Source organism: Nomascus leucogenys, unplaced genomic scaffold (genome assembly GCF_006542625.1).
Source record: "Nomascus leucogenys isolate Asia unplaced genomic scaffold, Asia_NLE_v1 Super-Scaffold_3019, whole genome shotgun sequence".
NCBI classification, from domain to species: domain Eukaryota; kingdom Metazoa; phylum Chordata; class Mammalia; order Primates; family Hylobatidae; genus Nomascus; species Nomascus leucogenys.
In genome coordinates, this window is record NW_022095789.1 from 1,527,125 (window position 1) to 1,547,796 (window position 20,672).

Below are 20,672 nucleotides of genomic sequence, written 5' to 3' on the forward strand. Positions count from 1 at the left end.
GAGCAAAACTCTGTCTCAAAAAAGAAAAAAATTTTAATTTAAAAAATAGTTTTCTATGAACCTGCCAATATGAGAGGTAAGCATACATATAAATAAGTGAATTACAAGTAAAATAAGTGCATAATAAGCAATAGCGTATAAAACTTGTACCACGAACTAGGCTCCATGCCATTTCTTTTGAGAGCGTTCAGACCAAGGCATTTCCCAGACAAGGCAGGTCCCTTCCTGGGAATGACCCCTTATCAGCCTCAGATGGTTTGGTCTTAGAAAAGTTTGCCCTAAATCAAATGGTTTCTTCTCTATCAGAAACCACAGATGTTAAAATGTGCCGCTGATTTAAAAGTTGAAGGCAGATGTTGAAGACTTCTACAGGCAAAACTAATCAAATCTGATTGATGTCTTTTTTATAAGACATTGGAGAGCATTCCTTGATGTTCAGATTTGCATAGCTTTGTTGGAAGTGGATAGACTAGAGTTGAGGGAACCTATGCAGACAATAAGTCAGAAAATACGGGGTCAGAAAAAGCTAAGTGTCTACTGGAATAGAAAGGAGGGGACACTCTGAAGAGATATTTCGGCTGGGCGTGGTGGCTCACACCTGTAATCCCAGCACTTTGGGAGGCCGAGGCAGGCAGATCACGAGGTCAGGAGATCGAGACCATCCTGGCTAACATGGTGAAACCCCGTATCTACTAAAAATACAAAAACAAAATTAGCCGGGTATGGTGGCGGGCGCCTGTAGTCCCAGCTACTGGGGAGGCTGAGGCAGGAGAATTGCGTGAACCCAGGAGGTGGAGCTTGCAGTGAGCAGAGATCGTGCCACTGGACTCCAGCCTGGGCGACAGAGCAAGACTCTGTCTCAAAAAAAAAAAGATATTTCTAGGACAGAATAAACAAAAGTCGGTGACTGCGATAGCGGGGTGGGCAACGGGGAAGGGATGGATAGGTAGACTGTTAAGTCAGAAGCCTTACTGAAATCCGCCAGAAAGAGCTGGGGTCTTCTTCAATCGTGATCTCAATTAATGAATGCCCTCACCTCCTAGCCCTTCAACCATCTCCACTCACCAGCGGCTGTCTCCATCAACATCACCCTTCAGCAGGCAGCTCCATGGAGGCATCTCTCCCTGTCTCTTCCAGTAGCTCACCTCCCCAGATTTCCTCCACTAATCCCTACAGTGAGAATTCACCATGATCTCCCATTTTTAAATTTCTAATCGCTGAGCTGACCCTCACCATACATCTGCTTCACCCATAGATGGAAAGGAAGCCACCCCATTTTCTTGTTTTTTCATGAGGGCCACAGGCTGGGGATCACCTTGGTGGTACTTGTTTGACCTCAGTTCCAGGACTTGGATGGCTCAAGGCTGAGGGGGAGCATGGCAGGGGGTGGGGGGCAGGGCAGATGGCTGGCAGGGGCTGGGTGCAAGGTAGGGAACCAGTCCTCAGACTGGTGTGGCAAAGCAAAGGCGCCTCCTGTGGAGGGCTGGGAGGGGAGGGCATGGCTGTAGGGGTGAGGGAAGCAGGTCACTGGTGGTGGTGGTGCGTAGGAATAGGGGCAAGCAGTGGACTCTGGCAAGAAGCTGGAAAAGGCAGCAGGAGACAGATGGGCCAGGGGCTGAAGCAGTGAGCGCTCTTGCTTCCGTTGCTTAGCTCTGCGGTTCTGGAACCAGACCTGAGAAGGGGGAGGAAACACATCAGAGCCCACACTTGACATAGGTGGTGACACCCTACTCCAGTGACAAGAGGTGCAGGGACAGGGAGCAGGCTTCTCCAGCATGGCCAGAGGGAGTCAAGCCCTTCCACAAGGCTTGGCTGAGCCTGGTCTGCTGACAGAGGAACCCACAGTCTTATCCCCAATCTGTGTCCTCATGTGCCCTTTCCACCACTCAGGGCAAGTAAGAAATGTCAACTTCCAACAAGGAGATAAATATGGCGACAATGACATTTCCCTTCCCCAGAGAATGGGAAATTTCCCCTCGGGTTAAGTTTAACGACAAGACTCTAGATAAATGTAATTGCTATAGACAAGCTTGAATTTAGGGTAGGATTTACACTTAAAGCTAACCAACTCTGGGGTTAGGATTGAGGGAGCATCTGGCTCATTGAGTTTCAAGGCTATGGTTAGGGACAAGGTTCCGTATGTATATGAACAGTTAGGATTGAACTTCTGTTGGAATTGGCATCACTATTTTTTTTTTTTTGAGACGAAGTCTCGCTCTTTCACCCAGGCTGGAGTGCAGTGGCACGATCTCGGCTCACTGCAGGCTCCGCCTCCCGGGTTCACGCCATTCTCCTGCCTCAGCCTCCCGCGTAGTTGGGACTACAGGCGCCTGCCACCTCGCCTGGCTAATTTTTTGTATTTTTAGTAGAGATGGGGTTTCACCGTGTTAGCCAGGATGGTCTCGATCTCCTGACCTCGTGATCCGCCCGCCTCGGCCTCCCAAAGTGCTGGGATTACAGGCGTGAGCCACCGCGCCCGGCCTACTATTTTTTTTTTTTAAGACAAAGTTTCACTCTTGTTGCCCAGCCTGGAGTGCAGTGGCATGATCTTGGCTCACTGCAACCTCTGCCTCCCAGGTTCAAGTGATTCTCCTGCCTCAGCCTCCCGAGTAGCTGGGATTAATTATAGGCACCTGCCACTATGCCCGGCTAATTTTTTGTATTTTTAGCAGAGATGGGGTTTCACCATATTAACCAGGCTGGTCTCGAACTCTTAACCTCAGGTGATCCATCCACCTTGGCCTCCCAAAGTGCTGGGATTACAGGCGTGAGCTATTGTGCGCAGCCGGAATTGGCATCACTATTAAATATTGAGGGTAGGTGTTGAAATTCAAGTTAGATTAGCGTATAGCTAGGGTTAAACTCAAGTGATATGATATTCTCAATGCAGATGCACTGATGCTGGTGGTGAGATGAGGCCTGTGTCTGGTGACCATTTAGGTTAGGGTTATAATGCCTAACATTCTATGATAGCACCAAAGAAATCTGCATTTCTTCCCTGAGAGAGGAAGGATCCTGGAGCATCACCTGGATGCGGGCCTCGCTGAGGCCAGTGTCCCGGGCAAGACTCTCTCGGGCCCAGATGTCGGGGTACTGGTTCCTCCCAAAGGCTGACTCCAGCTGTTCCAACTGCACTGGGCTGAAGGTGGTGCGGTGGCGGCGCCGGGAGTGCGGGCGGCCCCTCTGTCCTCCTTGCGGGGAGAACCTTGATCTCCCTGCTCCTGCACCAGGGAGCCTCTTGTAGGGTGGAGCACTCGAGTCTGAGAAGGGAGAGAAGGGAGGGGCGGCTTCTGAGGAGGACGCTCCTCGGTGCTGGACCACATGTGCCTGTCCCCGGATTCCGCTCAGTGCTTCCTGTGCTGCTCCAATCTTTTTTTGAGACAGAGTCTTGCTCTGTCTCCCAGACTGGAGTGCAGTGGTGTGATCACAGCTCACTGCAGCCTCAAACTCCTGGGCTCCAGTGAGCCTACTGCCTTAGCCTCCTGAGTAGCTGGGACTACAGGTGCACACCAACATACCCAGCTAATTTAAAAAAAAAAATTAGAGATGGGGTCTTGCTATGTTGCCCAGGCTGGTCTCAAACTCCTGGCCTCAAGCAGTCCTCCCATGTCAGCCTCTCAAAGTGCTGGGATTATAGGCCTGAGCCACCGTACCCAGCCCTGCCCCACCAGGAATCTTTTAGCTGCCATAGCCTGGTTCCTGCACCCTGCTCAGCCTCGGCCCCTGGTTGCCTCTGAGTCTCTGACACCAGGCTGTGCTGTCTACACAGGGCACACCCTCAGACTCATTCCTGGCCCTGGCACTCATGTACTGTCTACCTGGCAACTCTACTGTCTGCCCACTTCCTGTTTTACTGCCAGACACATACCCCTCCACGTACATTCACCCTTCTGGACACACACGACCACCTGGGGCTCACCCTGTGGGTCTGCTTTGTGCACCTGCACCCTAACAATCGTCCCAGCTGTCTACAGAAGACCCCAGTGCTTGTCCCCTGCTGGCGAGGCTCATGTTCAACCTGTGCCTTCTTCAGACTGCTGCCATCTCCTGCACCCCTCACCTGGGAAGATGGGCACCCCCCTCTTCCGCTCAGACACACCCTCCCCTGCTTACTTTTCATCTTCTCCCTACCCCTGCCCTGGCCCAGCCACCAGGCTGCAGGAACTTGAGCTCGTGGGAAAGGCTTGCCTTCCTCCCCACAGGCTCCCTAAGCCCCCACACTAATTAGTCTGAGAGCTGCTGGGGAGGAGAGAACGGGGAGGGAAAGGACACACCTGGAAGGCGCACACCAAGAAAAGATGTCTGGAGCTGAGGCACCATCCCCATGGGGCCCAAGGGCATGGACCCTCCTAGAGCTCCCTGTCCACCATGGGGGACACACACGCAGCCCGCTCTCCCTCCCTGGACCCAAAGCCCTGACCCCTCCAGCTCCCTTCGTCAGAGAAGGCAGTGCCTTGGGCTAACCAACTCTGAGGTCAGGAGTGAGCGGACAGAGGTAACTGTCTCACATCCCCACCGCGATGTGAGCTGTTCAGCCGCCCCCTCCTGCCAAGGGCTCAATTCCCCAGTCTGTAAAGCCAAGGGGTGCTCCAGTCCCTTTACTTTCAAGGGTTCCCACAGTTTTAACACGCTAGGATTCTGTTTTTAATTTCTCCTCCCAACCTTCTTCATGGAGCCTATGCTTTCAGCCTCACACCCGCTGCCTTCTTAGGGACCCACGCACACCGGGACAGTCACTCACCCACCGTGGTGGTCAGGGTCCCAGCGGCCGGGTGTCTCTCTGGCGAGAGGCTGCTGCCGACTCGCCCCTTCTTTGGCTTCTCGGCCTGGCGCCTCCTTTCTGCTTCCATGGCTCGCCACGGGGACCAAGTGTCCCTGAATCTCTGACTTGAGATTCCTCTGCTTCCGCGGCTCCTCTCCACACCTGTTCTCTCCCCTTCTCCCTCTGCGTGTGCCACCCTCTGGGTCTCTGTCTCTGAATGTGTGTGTAGGTGCAGGCAGCTGTCTCTGACTTTTTCACTGTCTTTACTTTTTTTCTAGTTGTTTCCTAATTCCGCCTTCCTCGGCTTGAGTGTCAGCTCAATCTCCTGCCTCGGCCTCACCTTTTACTCTGTTTCTGACTCTGCTTTTCTCTGCCTGGCCCTTCTCTCCACCGGGATGCTGCTCCCTTCTGTCAGCTGCCTACTTTCCCAGCCCACCCCTGAGTCTTGGAGGAGTGACCTCCTCCTCGCCCCTGTGGGCCCATCCAATCACCACACGGTCACCAGAGCCCCCTTGCTCAGGGAGGATCACAAGCCGGATGAGGGAAGGTGTTCTGTCGGAGGGTCCAGGGACTGGGGCCAAGGGCTCGTATTCCCAGAGGACCGGATTCTTTTGTCCTGTTAAATCCCCTCCTGGGAGCAGGCAGGGGGAGGAGGAGAAAATGCATTTCTCCCGAGACCCCCTCCTCACAACCCCACTGTGGGGAGAGGAACAAAGAGCAGGGGAAAGGGACCCAGGAGTGGAGCCTGCCTGGCATCTCAGCATGGGGGTGACACTCAAGGATCTGTTTCCAGGAAACTAGGGAGAAGTCACAAGTCCATGCCAGCCCCTCTCAGGTACCCTAATAGTTCAGAATACACCAGCCAGTGCTCAGGCCAATTTGAACCCACTCCGGAGAACAGGCCTCAGGACACCTTAGCTCTCGAGTACTCTCTAATTTCCTCCCTCAAACACCACCTCCTCATTCACCCAGAACCCCCAGGACACCATGACCTTCCAAGGTCACCCAGACCGTCCGAAAACCCTGACCTGAACATCTGCATTCCAGGTGTATCCTGACTCCCAAACCCACCCCAGACTTCAGGACTCGGAAAGAGACTGAGATTCCCGTGACATACTACATTCTGATTCTTCAAGGAAATCCTGACACCGGGAATCTCAGAGCAGTCAGGACAGCCTGGTCCCACAGTACTCTCCCCATTGAGGTTACTTAGACCTGGGAAGTACATTCTGACATCCCCAGGACACTCTGACAGTTTAAGGATGATGCAGCAGCCCAGGACCTTAGGATCCCCGGGGCACGCTGCCACCCAGAACACTTCACCTCTACTTCTCAGGATACACTGACCCAGTGAGGACACATGGACCCCCTGGAACACACTGTACCCACAGGACAGTCTGATTCCCAAGGTCATGCCATCATACAGGTCCTTTAAAAACACCCTGATGATTCAAGACAGGAAATCACAATCCTTTAGGATCTCGATGCTTACAGTGTGGTCCATGGATCAGCAGCAGCGGCGGCGGCAGCACCAGCAATGGGAGCATGTTGAAAATGCAGATCCCTGGGCCCCACCTCCATTCTACTGAGTCACAATCTGCCCTGTATCAAGATCTCCAGGAGAACCAAGTGCACGTGGGTCTTAGTCAGCTGGGGCTGCCATGACAAAATAGCATAGACTGTGTGGCTTAAACAATAGACTTCTATTGCTCACAGTTCTGGAGGCTGGGAAGTCTTAAGATCAAGGGGTCTGCCTATTTGGCTCCCCTGTGAGGGCTCTCTTCCTGGCTTGCAGGTAGCTGCCTTCTCACGGTGCCTTCATATGGTGGAGAAAGAACCAGCTCTTGTTTCTCTTCCTCTGCTTGTAAGGACACTAATCCCATCATGGGGCCTCACCCTCATGAGCTCATCTAAACCTAATCACCTCCTTAAGTCCCCACCTTCAAAGACCATCACGCTGGGTGTTAGGACTTCAACATAGAAATTTTGGAGGGACACAAACGTTTAGTCCGTAACAACAGTAAAGTTGGGAAACACTGCTCTAATATTAACCCTTCTCCCCTACCCTAGGACACACTTTGACCTCCTGGAGCACCCTGAACCCCATGGCAGTCCTAACCTAGCAAGACCCAGTGACACGCAGTCAGCTTGGACTCACAAGAGAACACTGAATTACAATGCACCCTGCTGCCTGGGGGTGCCCATTCTGGCCCTGTCAGGTCCTTGAATCCCAAAAGCACTGAGGATGCATTCATTCTCTAGGACACACCGACCCTCCAAGAGGCTCTGACCCCTGTACCTTACACTCAGCATGACAGCTTGGGCTCACAATGACTCTGTGACCCTCTAAGTCACCCAGACCTTGAGGACATGGTGAGATTTGGGAAATTCTAAACTTTTAAGGAATTCCTGACCTTACAGAATCTAGACGGTCAAGGGCATCTTGCCTTCCTGCCCGTTCAGAGCCCCCAATTTGCTTGAATCTTGCAAAGTGCTGCTGACACTGAAAAACCACTCAACATGCCAACCCCAACCCAGGAAATACCCTGACCACACTAGCCTGATCCGTAGGATATTTTGACGAAGGAAAGACATATCCTGGTCTCCCAAAGCACTCTGACCATCCAACATGCCTTTGACACACGAGGTGTCTTAATGCCAGGGCTCTCCAATCTTCCAGTGTACTCTGGCTGTCTCAGCCCTAGAGTTGTCAGTAGGCACGCTGGTCACTGTCACTCTCCCGCTCTCCCAATACCCAGACAGCCCAGCACAGCTTCAACACACTAGGACACCCTGAATCCAAAAGGCAATTATTCTAACGCTCGAGATTCTGTCCTTTCAAGGGAAGTATTCCCTGCAAGACACTCTGTAGAATACATCCCCAGAACTGCCAGAACATCTTCACTTCTGCCATGCTCTCACCCCTGCCTAGCACACTGTGCTCATCCAGGACCCTGATTTCCTGAAAATGCTTTGAGTGCACGAGAATACCTTGGCACTCTACTCCATGACAGGTCCATTCAAGTCTACCCAAACCTTCAAGGACCACCTGAGCTCCAGAAAACCTTGACCTCCCACATTCAAATACCAAAAGGATATGCTGATCTACCCGAAAACCTTCACAGCTCTGGACTCCCAGAACGTCCAGGAGTCTCTGAATCACACAGCCAGACCAACCTCCAAAACATCTTCACTCCATGCAAGTGGTGTGATCTTCCAGGACAGTCTGACCTCGAAGCTGGTGACGTTGTAAGGATACTTCAAGTGTTCTGACATGATGGAAATGCCTGTAGGCCCAGAACACCTGCCTGCCCTGTCGCCCTGTCTCTCCAATACCCCTGCTTTCCCAAGATGCTCCAAGTCTCCCAGACTCTCTGACTTTCACCATTAAGATCTCATCTGATCCTATGTGGTCTCTTTGGATCCTCTTAACACCCTGTTCCCCAGGGCCCTCTGACCTTTTAAAATCCTACAAGATGCCGGGCACAGTGGCTCACGCCTGTAATCCCAGCACTTTGGGAGGCTGAGGCAGGCAGATAGCTTGAGGTCAGGAGTTCAAGACTAGCCTGGCCAACATGGTGAAACCCTGTCTCTACTAAAAGTACAAAAAAATTAGCCAGGCACGGTGGCACGCGCCTGTAGTCCCAACTATTCAGGAGGTTGAGGCTGGAGAATCTCTTGAACCTGGGAGGTGGAGATTGCAGTGAGACAAGATCACGCCACTCACTGCACTCCAGCCTGGGCAACAGAGCGAGACTCTGTCAAAAAAAAAAAATCCTACAATACACTTGGAACCTACATGGGCATGCTTATCATCCAGAGACAAGGCAAACCCACAGGACACTACTCTGGCCATACAAGGACCCCCTGAGTCTCCAGTGGATCAGATCTCTATAAGGACACACTGATTCCCCTGAATATCATAAATCCTAGCTTACTTTGAGCATATGAACACGCTACCTTCTAGGTTATTTGACCCTAGAGGATTACGTGTGTGTCTGTGTGTGTGTGTGTGTGTCTGTGTATGCACATACATATATGTATACACTTTTTTTGAGACAGGGTCTTGCCCTGTCACCCAGGCTGGAGTGCACTGGTGTCATCATAACACACTGCAGCCTCAAACTCCTGGACTCAAGTGATTCTTCCACCTCAGCCTCCTGAATGGCTGGGACTACCGGTGCGCACCACCATATCCAGCTAATTTTTGTATGTATGTTTTTGTACAGACGCAGTCTCACTACAATGCCTAGAGGAATATCTTACTGTACCAAGTTACTCTGATTCCTAGAGCATTTTAGCATCCAAAGTTACTTAGACCTTCCAGTGCCTCTGACACCTCAGGACACTCCAACCCATCAGGACAGCCTCCCTATCTAGTCCACTGTGACGCTGCAGGAAAGTTATTGAACGGTAAAGAAATTCTGTGGAAAGAGTGTCCCTTAAGGATACTCTGATCCTAGAAGAACATCCTACAAGTCAGGTTGTCTGAATTCAAATTCTAGAACCAGCCCTTGCTTGCTGTGTGACCATGAACAAGTAATTTCATCACTTTAAGCCTTACCTTCCTCATTTGCAAAATGAGCATAATACTAGAACTTTCCTTCCGTGTTCGAGCAGGTATGAAGAATGCCCTGTGAGGACTCTATCAAAGAAAGGAATTCAAGTTTTTGTTTAGCTCATCTGTTCAGAAAAGACAATGTAAAGATACTAGTATATTGAACAAAAGGAAATATCTAAGATATACGAGTAGAATGACGTCCTAAAAGGCTAAGGTTAACACCTTAGCAAAAAAGAGAATAAGAATAGGCTCATCGTAAATAATTCATCACATCAACCAATAAAAAACCATATGATTATCTAGCATTTGATAAAACTCAACACTTATTCTTTTTTTTTTTTTTTTTTTTTTTGAGGTAGGGTCTCAGTCTGTTGCCCAGGCTAGAGTACAGTGGCACAATCTGGGCTCACTGCAACCTCTGCCTCCTGGGTTCAAGTGATTCTCCTCCCTCAGCCTCCTGAGTAGCTGGGACTACAAGTGCCCACCACCAGACCTGGCTAATTTTTGTATTTTTAGTAGAGACAGGGTTTCACCATGTTGGCCAGGCTAGTCTCGAACTCCTGACCTCAGGTGATCTGCCTGCCTCAGCCTCCCAGAGTGCTGGGATTACAGGCGTGAGCCACCGTGCCCGGCCTCAATTTTATTTATTTATTTATGTATTTATTTTGAGACAAGAGTCTTGCTCTGTTGCCCAGCTGGAGTGCAGTGGCACAATCTTAGCTCACAGCAGCCTCCGCCTCCTGAGTTCAAGTGATTCTCCTGCCTCAGCCTCCCAAGTAGTTGGGATTACAGGTGCATGCCACCAATCCTGGCTAATTGTTGTATTTTTAGTAGAGACAGGGTTTTGCCAAGTTGGCCAGGCTGGTCTCGAATCCTGGCCTTAAGTGATCCACCCACCTCAACCTCCCAAAGTGCTGGGATTATAGGCATGAGCCACTATGCTCAGCCTTATTCAAATTTTTATATGATATAACTATTAGCAAAATATTTAATAAAGGCTATCCATTGAAACCCTCAAGATATTTTGATAAAAGTAATCTGTCAAAAACTTGTCATTCTTAAATGATAAAATGTAATTAGCGTTCTCCTAAAATCAGAAGAAACACTGGCTGCATTTACTCCTGCTATGCAACATTGTCCTGGAATGTCCCAGCCAATCCAACTAGACAAGAAAAAAATAAGAGGTATAAGGATTTGAAAGAAAGAAAATTGTTTTCCTTTCTCTCTTTTCCTTTCTTTCTTTCTTTCTTTCTTTCTTTCTTCTTTCTTTCTCTTTCTCTTTCTTTCTTTCTTTCTTCTCTCTCTCTCTTTCTTCCCTCTCTTTCTTTCTCTCTCTCTCTCTTTCTTTCCCTTCCTTCCTTCCTTCCTTCCTTCCTTCCTTCCTTCTTTCCTTCCTTCCTTCCTTCCTTCCTTCCTTCCTTCTTTCCTTCCTTCCTTCCTTCCTTCCTTCCTTCCTTCCTTCTTCTTTTTTCTTTTTTTTGACAGATTTTCTCTTGTTGCCCAGGCTGGAGTGCAATGGTGCGATCTCGGCTCACCACAACCTCCACCTCCTGGGTTCAAGTGATTCTCCTGCCTAGCCTCCTGAGTAGCTGGGATTGCAGGCATGCCAGCACTTTGGGAGGCCAAGGAGAGTGGATCACCTTAGGTCAGAGGTTTGAGACCAGCCTGGCCAACATAGTGAAACTCCATCTCTACTAAAAATACAAAAAAAAAAAATAGCCGGGCGTGGTTGTGCACACCTGTAATCCCAGCTACTCAGGAGGCTGAGGTAGGAGAATTGCTTGAACCCCAGAGGCAGAGCTTGCAGAGAGCCAAGATTATGCCACTGTACTCCAACCTGGGTGACAAAGCAAGACTCCATCTCAAAAACAAAAAACAAAACAAAACAAAAACCACAAAAAACAAAAAAAAAGATACTGAAGGACATGAAGGATAACTCAAATTAGAAGATAGTCCATTGACAGAATACTCAGTATTGAAGGGTGTCAATTCTCCCTCAAGTTAATCTATACATTTGATATAATTTTAGCCAAAATCTAAAAGATTTGTCATAGATTTTGAATGCCTCATTTTAAAATATGTATGGAAAAGTAAAGGTCAAAAAAGTAAAGATTATTTTTAAAAACAAACAAATAATCAGAGAAACAAAAACCAAGAGGAAGGAATTTGTCCTCCCCAAATATCAAAATGGTTTTAGAGGTTTGTTTTGTTTTGTTTTTTTTGAGACAGTCTTGCTCTGTTGCCAGGCTGGAGTGCAGTGGCGCAATCTCGGCTCACTGCAAGCTCCGCCTCCCAGGTTCAAGTGATTATCCTGCCTCCGCCTCCCGAGTAGCTGGGATTATAGGCGCTCCCCACCACACCCAGCTAATTTTTTTGTATTTTTAGTAGAGACGGGGCTTCACCGTGTTGGCCAGGATGGTCTCGATCTCCTGACCTCGTGATCCTCCCGCCTTGGCCTCCCAAAGTGCTGGGATTACAGGTGTGAGCCACCACACCCAGCCTTTTTTTTTTCTTGAGACTGAGTCTTGCTCTGTCGCCCAGGCTAGAGTACAGTGATGCAATCTCGGCTCACTGCAACCTCCACCTCCTGGGTTCAAGTGATCCTCCTGCCTCAACCTCCTGAGTACCTGGGATTACAGGCATGTGCCACCACATCTGGCTAATTTTTGTATTTTTCATAGAGAAAGGGTTTTGCCATGCTGGTCAGGCTGGTCTCAAACTCCTGACCTCAGGTGATCCGCCCACCTTGTCCTCCCAAAGTGCTAGATTACAGGCGTGAACCACTACGTCCAGCCTAACAAATGATTTTTCATAGGTCACCGGACATCAAGGAGCCACTTGTGAACCAGGTGGAATGCAGGTGGAATCCACAGCACATGGCCCACAGGACCTGCACTGTGGGTTGGATACAGTAACGGAAGGGGACTTTGGTCTTTCTTTTTTTTTTTTTTTGAGGCGGAGTCTCGCTCTGTTGCCCAGGCTGGAGTGCAATGGCGCAATCTCGGCTCACTGCAAACTGCACCTCCCGGGTTCACGCTATTTTGCTGCCTCAGCCTCCAGAGTAGCTGGGACTACAGACGCCCGCCACTGCGCCCGGCTTTTTTTGCATTTTTAGCAGAGACAGGGTTTCACCGTGTTAGCCAGGATGGTTTCGATCTCCTGACCTCGTGATCCACCCACCTTGGCCTCCCAAAGTCCTGGGATTATAGGTGTGAGCCACCGCGCCTGGCAAGGGACTTTGGTCTTTCTTGCTCGGGGCTGGGATGAGTGTGTCCTCTGTGAGAAGGAGGAGGCACAAGGCAGATTGGGTGGCCACAGCTGTAACCTGGGGGCACAAAGCAGGCTTCTGTTACATACTATTCTTCTTTTCTTCATTTTAACAGAACCATCCCTTGAGGTTTAGCTGGGCACCTGGCTGCCCAGCTACAGACTAGATTTTCCAGACTAATTTATATCAATTTTCTTTATTCCTTTAAAAGTTGTTTATTTATTGCACTTACATACTAAGATATCATTCTCAAAGGACCATGAAAGCAGAAATGGTTAATATATGAAGCTGTCTATAGGCATGATAGGATAAAAAGTTTAAAAATTATTTGGGTCAGGCTTAAATAACTTTAACAGGTAAAAAAAGTGTTTGACAATATTCAACAAATGATTCTTCACCTAATTTCTTATTGAAGCAATCACCTTAATATTATTCATTGGCCTTGATAAATGTGGAACACTGGTCATATTTATGTAAATAATGGTCATGTGGCTTTCTTGGCGTATCTAAATTTATGTTAGATCTGGCTTAACCTGTGCTTGTATATATGTATGTTACAGTTATGTACATTAAATGTGTGTGTAAGAGTTGGAATTATTTGAAAGCAAAATTTTAACCAGAAAAAATAAATTAACATCTAATAATAGTTGACTTGTTGATTAAGATAAGTAGTTATTATGAAAGAGAAGAAAGGTGATTTCAAATTGAGTCAGAAGAACTGGCCCAGCAACTAAGACTGTATGCTTTCCTTTAAAAAAAAAAAAAAAAAAAAAAAGAACTGATATAATGTTATGTGACAATTAAATACAGAAATTATAAAACTAGTTAAATTGATGTTACCATTAAAGCAACATTAAATAGTTTTGGGGGAGAAGAAAGAAGCTGAGAAGATGGTATCTGTGCAGTTAAGATGGTCACATCATTTGATATATGTAAATAGAAAGCAGCCTGAGGCCCACACCTGCACGATGCTGAAAAAGCTGACCAGCGTTATATGTTCAGTCCTAGATGAAATGCTGCATTTATTTTGTAAACACTGGTATGCATTGTTTTAAAAATGTATAAAATAACAGTGAAAAGTTAAAGAATCGTAAGAATGTAGCTAAATGTAAAAAAATTTTGCAAAGCCATAATTTTTATGATGAAACAAATATATTTTTTATCTTTTATGTAAAATGTTTAATGCTTTTTTAACCCAATGAAATGTGGAAGTGTTTTGTGATTTTTATCTTACTATAGCGATTGTTTATAAACAAAGAAAAAATTAATTCAGGATTGCAGAGATGGTAAACTATTAAAATAGTTTGGGTATTAAATTATGAAATAATTGGGTATTAAATAATTCAAAATCCACGAGTTGCGATTGAACAAATCTGTAGACATAGGTAAGTGCTGAGGTGAAACTGCCAACCAAAGCCGTTAGATTGAACATTTATGCCTGGAGGGAATCAGTAGAGGAACTGGCTGTGGACCTTCACCTCTGCATCCCCTTTGCTTTCTGCTGTAGCTGGGTATCACAAAAACAACAACAAAAGCCACTTATTTCTTTTTTTTTAATGTTCTAGGCATTTATTTAATTCAAAAGATACCTGTTGAATACTTACAATGCGTCGGGCTCTATTTTAAGCCCTGGAGCAAAAACTACACACACATTTAAGTTCTTACGAACATAAATGTCTTAGAGGTGTGTTCCCATCCAAACAGAGGTTTAAGAGATGAGTAAAAGTCAAATTTAGCAATATTAGCTTGTTAAGATGTTCACGAGGTAGAGCGTAAGACAACTCCTGAGATCTTTCATGAGATCTCATAAACAACAAGAAATGGGCCACATATTGGGCTTGGCTTGCTGGAGTTGCTATATAAGGGCTTCCCCGGCCAGAAGGAGGCATCAGACCTCTTCATCTCTTCTGAGTCCTCTGTCCTCGCTTCTCCTGAGTCCTCTCTACTGACACCATGGGTTGCTGTGGTTGTGGAGTTGTGGTGGCTGCGGTGATGGCTGTGGTGGTGGTTGTGGTGGCTATGGTGGTGGCTGCGGTGGTGGCTGCGGTGGTGGCTGCGGTGGTGGTTGTGGCTGCAGTGGTGGCTGCGGTGGTGGCTGTGGTGGTGGCTGTGGCTGCGGTGGCAGCTGTGGTGGTGGCTGTGGTGGCTGCGGTGGTGGCTGTGGTGGTGGCTGTGGTGGTGGCGGTTGTGGTGGCTGTGGTGGCTGTGGCAGCTGCACCACCTGCAGGTGCTACCGGGTGGGCTGCTGCTCCAGCTGCTGCCCCTGCTGCCGCGGCTGCTGTGGGGGCTGCTGCAGCACACCCGTGATCTGCTGCTGCCATTGCACCAGCAACTCATGTGGCTGTGGCTGTGGGAAGGGCTGTTGCCAGCAGAAGGGATGCTGTCAGCGGAAGTGCTGCTGCCAGAAGCAATGCTACTGCTAGGTGGGAACCCAGCCTCTAGGCAAGGGCTGCAGGCACTCATGTTGTTGGCAAGACTGCGGGTCTGCAGGTGCCGCAGGGAGGCAGCTTGCTCCCCTTGCTGAAAAGCCACTTATTTCTTAAAGACAGAGAAAGGATATTTCCTTCAATTTAGGCATTCCTAAATTGCCTCCCCGGTGGCCCCTGCGCTCTTGGAGGAGGTCAAGGCAGAGCAGACCCTCAGGTGGGTGAGCGATGCACTTGACCCTGAGGAGAGCGATGCACTTGACCTTGAGGACATCAGGTACCAGGCCCGCCAGCCCCCGCAGGCGCGGAGGTGCGGCTGCAGCCACCAGCCTACACGTGGCGCGCCGGCAGCAAATGGCTGGACACCGCAGACCAGGCCCGCGTCCCCAGCAGCGCGGATCCCGGGGCCAGCCACCCAGGCAGCAAAGTCAGGCGGTCGGCTTCGCCAGCAGCCGATCAGTCTCATCCTGTGGATTGCCCAGCGCCAGGGATCAGGATCCGGAGAGGTGTCCAGGAGGAGCAGACCCTCAGACCAGGTAGGCTGTGCACTCGGTGACCCTGACGCCATCCAAGGGAAGCTCTGCCATCCCGCGCCAGTGCCAGAGCTGCAACTGCAAACTGCGCGTCCTGGCACGAGCAGCGGTGGGGGCGGGTGGGAGAAGGAGCAAGTGACTCTCCAGGCGTCTTCCGCTACCTGACACCAGCCAGGCAGCCCCCAGGGCCAGAGCGTCAGCGCTGAAGCCAGGCGCATCCGGGAAGCCACTCCGGTGGCTGCGGGGTGCCCATGCCAGCACCAGATCTCTCTTCGGAAGGAGGAGCGGGGCGGGCCGCACGGCCACACAGGCCCTCCCCCTCCGGCCGCGTGGGCCGCGCGCCTGCGATTTTCCGCCTGTGGTCCTGGGGCAGCCCGGGCCAGCCCAGGAGAACCCGCGAGCCCAGCGGCGCCTGCACCTGCGGCTTCCGGGAGCCGGGCGGCCCCCGCGGTGCAAGCGCGCGCCTAACGGCTTTGCGAGGCTCACTAGGTCTGAGAGGTCGGAGGCTGCCAGTGTCGCTGCTGAAGGGTGGACCAGGCGGGATCGCGGATTCTGGGCTAGATCGCAGACTTGGAATCGCCGATTGGGATTTGGATCGGGGATTTTGAGTTGGATCACGGATTGGGGGTTGGATCGCGGATTGGGGTTGGATCGCGGATTGGGGGTTGGATCGCGGATTAGGGGTTGGATAGGGGATTTGGAGTTGGATTGGGGGTTGGATCGCGGATTGGGGGTTTGATCACGGATTGGGGGTTGGATCGCGGATTGGGGGTTGGATCGCGGATTGGGGTTGGATCACGGATTGGGGGTTGGATCGCGGATTGGGGTTAGATCGCGGATTGGGGGTTGGATCGCGGATTGGGGTTGGATCGCGGATTGGGGTTGGATCGCGGATTGGGGTTGGATCGCGGATTGGGGGTTGGATCGCGGATTGGGGGTTGGATCGCGGATTGGGTGTTGGATAGGGGATTTGGAGTTGGATTGGGGATTGGGGCTGGGCGTGGGGCGGGGGGCGGTGAAAAGGTGACAGGGAGCTGCCACGGCTCAGGAGCCAGTGGCTGGGGGTCTGAGAAGAACTCACCACCTTGAAGAAGTTCTTCGGCTTTGGGAGCCGCAGGGGCCGGCGGTCCTGGGCCCCCTAGGCCACGTCTACGGGGGTTCGGGGTACCGAATCGGAAGATCCACAGAGCGCTGTCAAGGGCGATGCCGCGGAGGTGGAGCGCTGCCTGGCATGCAGGAGCAGAGACCTGGAAGCCTGGGACAGGCAGTACAGGTAGTGGGGTGGGGGCTCAGCCCAGGGTGGGAGGGGGTCCCCAGGCCCGGCTTCCCCGCAGCCCCTGGGATGGGGCCTCGGAGGGCACCCTCAAAGAGGGGGTGCCAAACGGAGCCTCGGCTGCTCTGCATCCCTCATAATTCCCCAGCTGGAGCGCTTGGTGGAGAATGTGAGTGATTTAACTCACAAAGCTAAGCATACACAGTGTTATTTTTAACCTACACGTTTAAAACATGGTGTTATATACATTATAGGAGGTGCCTAATGAGAGAACTCATTCATCTATCAAAAAATACCGTGAGTCAGCCGGGCGCGGTGGCTCCGGCCTGTAATCCCAGCAGGTTGGGAGGCCGAGGCAGGCAGATCACGAGGTCAGGAGATCGAGACCTTCCTGGCTAACACGGTGAAACCCCGTCTCTACTAAAATTACAAAAAAAAAAAAAAAAAAAAATTAGCCAGGTGTGGTGGCGGGCGCCTGTAGTCCCAGCTACTCGGGAGGCTGAGGCAGGAGAATGGCGTGAACCTGGGAGGCGCAGTTTGCAATGAGCCGAGATCGCGCCACTGCACTCCAGCCAGGGCGACAGAGTGAGACTCCGTCTCAAAAACAAAAACAAACAAACAAAAAAAAACCGTGAGTTATTTTCAGTAGCGAAAAGTTCTCACCGAAAACCGTCCGTTTTACATCCGTATCCACCTGTGTAGATCGGTTCTTTACTGAAGGTTCTTAGAGGGAAACTTGGAAGTGGGAGCTGGGTTCTGTGTTCCTGAATGGGAAGACACATTTTTCTCAAAATGTGAGCTCTTTGTGTGATTATCAATTTTACATAAGCCGAATGAAAAAATCAAGGTTTTAACATTTTTGCATGACACCTACTGTCTTTTACTATTGTAATGACATTTTAAAAAATTTTAGGGCTGGGCGCGGTGGCTCACAACTGTAATCCCAGCACTTTGGGAGGCCGAGGTGGGCGGATCACAAGGTCAGGAGATTGAGATTGAGACCACCCTGGCTAACACGGTGAAACCCTGTCTCTACTAAAAATACCAAAAAAAAAAAAAAAAAATAGCCGGCCGTGGTGAGGGGCGCCCATAGTCCCAGCTACTCCGGAGGCTGAGGCAGGAGAATGGTGTGAACCCGGGAGGGGGAGCTTGCAGTGAGCCGCCATCCCAAAGTGCTGGGATTACAGGTGTGAGCCACGGCGCCCGGTCTGAAAAGTGCATCTTCATTTTACAGGGATCTCAAAAAATAAATATATATAAAAATTGTAATTGTTTTTAATTTAAAGAAAATATTAAACATTTTAAAGATGAAATACAAGGAAAATATATATATTCCATTATATGATTTGATGAAAGAGTTTGGCTCCATTCTTGAATAACACACAGCATCTGAAATAAATCTCACAAAAATATCATCTGTGAGTTCCAGCCAACATGTCTGAAAACGCTGGTATTCCCAGAGAACAGTCCGGCTCCACTCAAGACTCAGCACCACCACCCTCTGCTGCTCCCGAGGCTCTGAGGCTTGTCCTGCTAAGGACACGTCCTAAGATGAGTGCTGAGAACAGGGACAGAAGTGCTTCCAAAGGGGTCAGTATTTTTCTATCTGTGCTCTCTTGGCTTTGCTCTTAGGGGATTCCCTCCAGAAAGATGCATTTCTAGACAAAAGGGGAGGTGGGAAATGCAAAGCAGTGAACTAAATTTAAATTGCCATCTTAGCCGGGCGTGGTGATTCATGGCTGTAGTCCCAGCTACTTGGTAGGCTGAGGCAGGAGAATCGCTTGAGCCTAGGAGTTCAAGACCAGCCTGCGCAACATAGCAAGGTCCTGTCTCTACAAAAATAAACATAAAAATTAAACAATTAGCCAGGCATGGTGGTGCATGCCTAGAGTCCCAGTTACTAGGGAGGCTAAAGTGGGACGATTGCTTGAGCCTGGGAGTCTGAGGCTGCAGTGAACCATGATTGCCATTGTGCTGTATTCAGCCTGGGCAAGAGAGTGAGACCCTGTCTCAAAAAAAACACAAAATTTGCCTCGAGTGCCCTAACCTCATTCCCAACCCCCTGCCTTCAGAACTTCATCAAAGAGGGACAACCCCACACAGTAACATCTGGGGCAGGCATCATGGAGAAGAGAGACTGTCACCTCAGATGCTGTTCCAGCCTGGCCAACTTGAGGCAAGAAGAGAGAATGTCACCTCAGATGCTCTTCCAGCCTAGAAGACATATGGAAGTTGAGTCCTGGACACTGATTCCCTAAAGCTATGCACGTCACTGGAATGTAAACATACCATCCAGTATCACTGCAATATTTTCTGGCACTACCCAAATTTTCAAGATACATCAGCTAAGAATCATAGATACATCTTTTACAAAACTGTTTTAGGCCAGGCACAGTGGCTTTCACCTGTAATTCCAACACTTTGGGAGGCTGAGGCGGGCAGATCACCTGAGGTCAGGAGTTCAAAACCAGCCTGGCCAACATGGTGAAACCCTGTCTCTACTCAAAATATAAAAATTAGCCAGGTGTTAAATTAGCTGGGCATGGTGGTGCATGCCTGTAGTTCCAGCTATTTGAGAGGCTGAGGCATGAGAGTCGCTTGAACCTGGAAGGCAGAGGTTGCAGTGAGCCGAGATCACGCCACTGCACTCCAACCTGTGTGACAGAGTGAGACCCCGCCTCAAAAAAAAATTTTTTTTAATTCCATATACTAGTGATATGGAAGGGAAGTGCTGGGAAGGGAAGAGTGTGGTCCCTTTAAATGATACAGAAGAGGGGAAAGGAAGTGCTCGGTAGAGGAGGGCATGGTCCCTGGCTAGGGCTCCGCCACCAGCCTGTGCCCACGGACCTAGGTAAGGACAGGCATTTTTGTTTTCCTGCCCAAATGTTGCATTTCCCAAGACCACCCTGGCCTGCCACACCCCTATCTTGTGCCTGGAAAAACCCCCAAGACTGTAGCCAGAAGACACACAGGAGGCTGGATGTCGAGAGGAACACCCCGACAGGCATGCTGGCAGGCCATCGACTGGCAGAATGACGTAGAGTTTGGCTGGGGCAGTTGGAGGAGATCTCGGGCCACCAAGTGGCCCGACTCCAGGAGAAAACCATCTCCCTTCTGGCTACCCCATCTGAGAGCTACTTCTACTCAATAAAACCTTGCACTCATTCACCAAGATCATGTGTGATCCAATCCCTCCGGTACACCAAAACAAGGACCAAAGGACACCGAAAGCCCTTTGTTCTTGTGATAAGGCAGAGGTCTAACTGAGCTAACACAAACCGTCTATGGACGGCTAACCTAAAAGAGCACACGGTACACACGCCCACTGGGGCTTCAGGAGCTGTGAACATTCACCCCTAGACAGTGCTGTGGGGTCGGAGCTCCACGGCCTGCCCATCTTCACACCCCCGCAGAGGTCTGAGCAGAGGCGGCACTGAAGCAGCAAGCCACACCCCACCATGCTGCATTTCGCTAGGCAATAAAGTAGCAAAACCTATTTTTCTTCACTCCCAGAAAGACTTTGTGCACCCAGAAACCTGTGTACCCCCAGTTTGAAGACCTCCGAGCTTGTCTACCTGACCTAGGAGCGAAAGACATTGAGGAAATCCTTTTCCATTTCAACCTTGTCAGCTCTCAGCACTCATCTGAAGTAGAAGCTTTGCATTCCAGCAATAGCACTAAGGCAAAAGTTGTATTTGGTCGGAGGCTACATATAAGGGACTGCAGCAGAAAAAAAGAATCACCGTGATAGAAGTTAAAGCTCTTGTCCCCATTCTGCCTGTAAAGCACAGTGACAAGCAAGTGATGAGCACCAAGAGCAGGGCTGTCAGAACAGCCGCACTTCGGAAG

General features: G+C 49.8%; 1 protein-coding gene across 1 annotated transcript; it reads right to left on the reverse strand.

Annotated features, from left to right (window-relative positions):
- Positions 1 to 866: 866 nt before the first annotated feature.
- On the reverse strand, positions 867 to 5,161 carry PROP1 (PROP paired-like homeobox 1). Its single transcript, XM_030808514.1, has 3 exons — positions 4,742 to 5,161; positions 3,028 to 3,260; positions 867 to 1,672 (listed from the first exon to the last, which is right to left on the reverse strand). Exons 1-3 carry the CDS (start codon positions 4,848 to 4,850, stop codon positions 1,337 to 1,339), a joined length of 678 nt encoding a protein of 225 aa, XP_030664374.1. The 5' UTR covers positions 4,851 to 5,161; the 3' UTR covers positions 867 to 1,336.
- Between the last annotated feature and the right edge of the window lie 15,511 nt (positions 5,162 to 20,672).

Excerpts from the sequence above, each read along its gene's own strand:
- PROP1 (XM_030808514.1), bottom strand. The coding sequence starts at position 4,850 with ATGGAAGCAGAAAGGAGGCGCCAGGCCGAGAAGCCAAAGAAGGGGCGA. Across the intron at positions 3,261-4,741 it reads GACCCTGACCACCACGGTGG|ACTCGAGTGCTCCACCCTAC; the intron begins GTGAGTGACTGT and ends CTCCCTTCTCAG. Across the intron at positions 1,673-3,027 it reads TCAGCGAGGCCCGCATCCAG|GTCTGGTTCCAGAACCGCAG; the intron begins GTGATGCTCCAG and ends CCCCCTTCTCAG.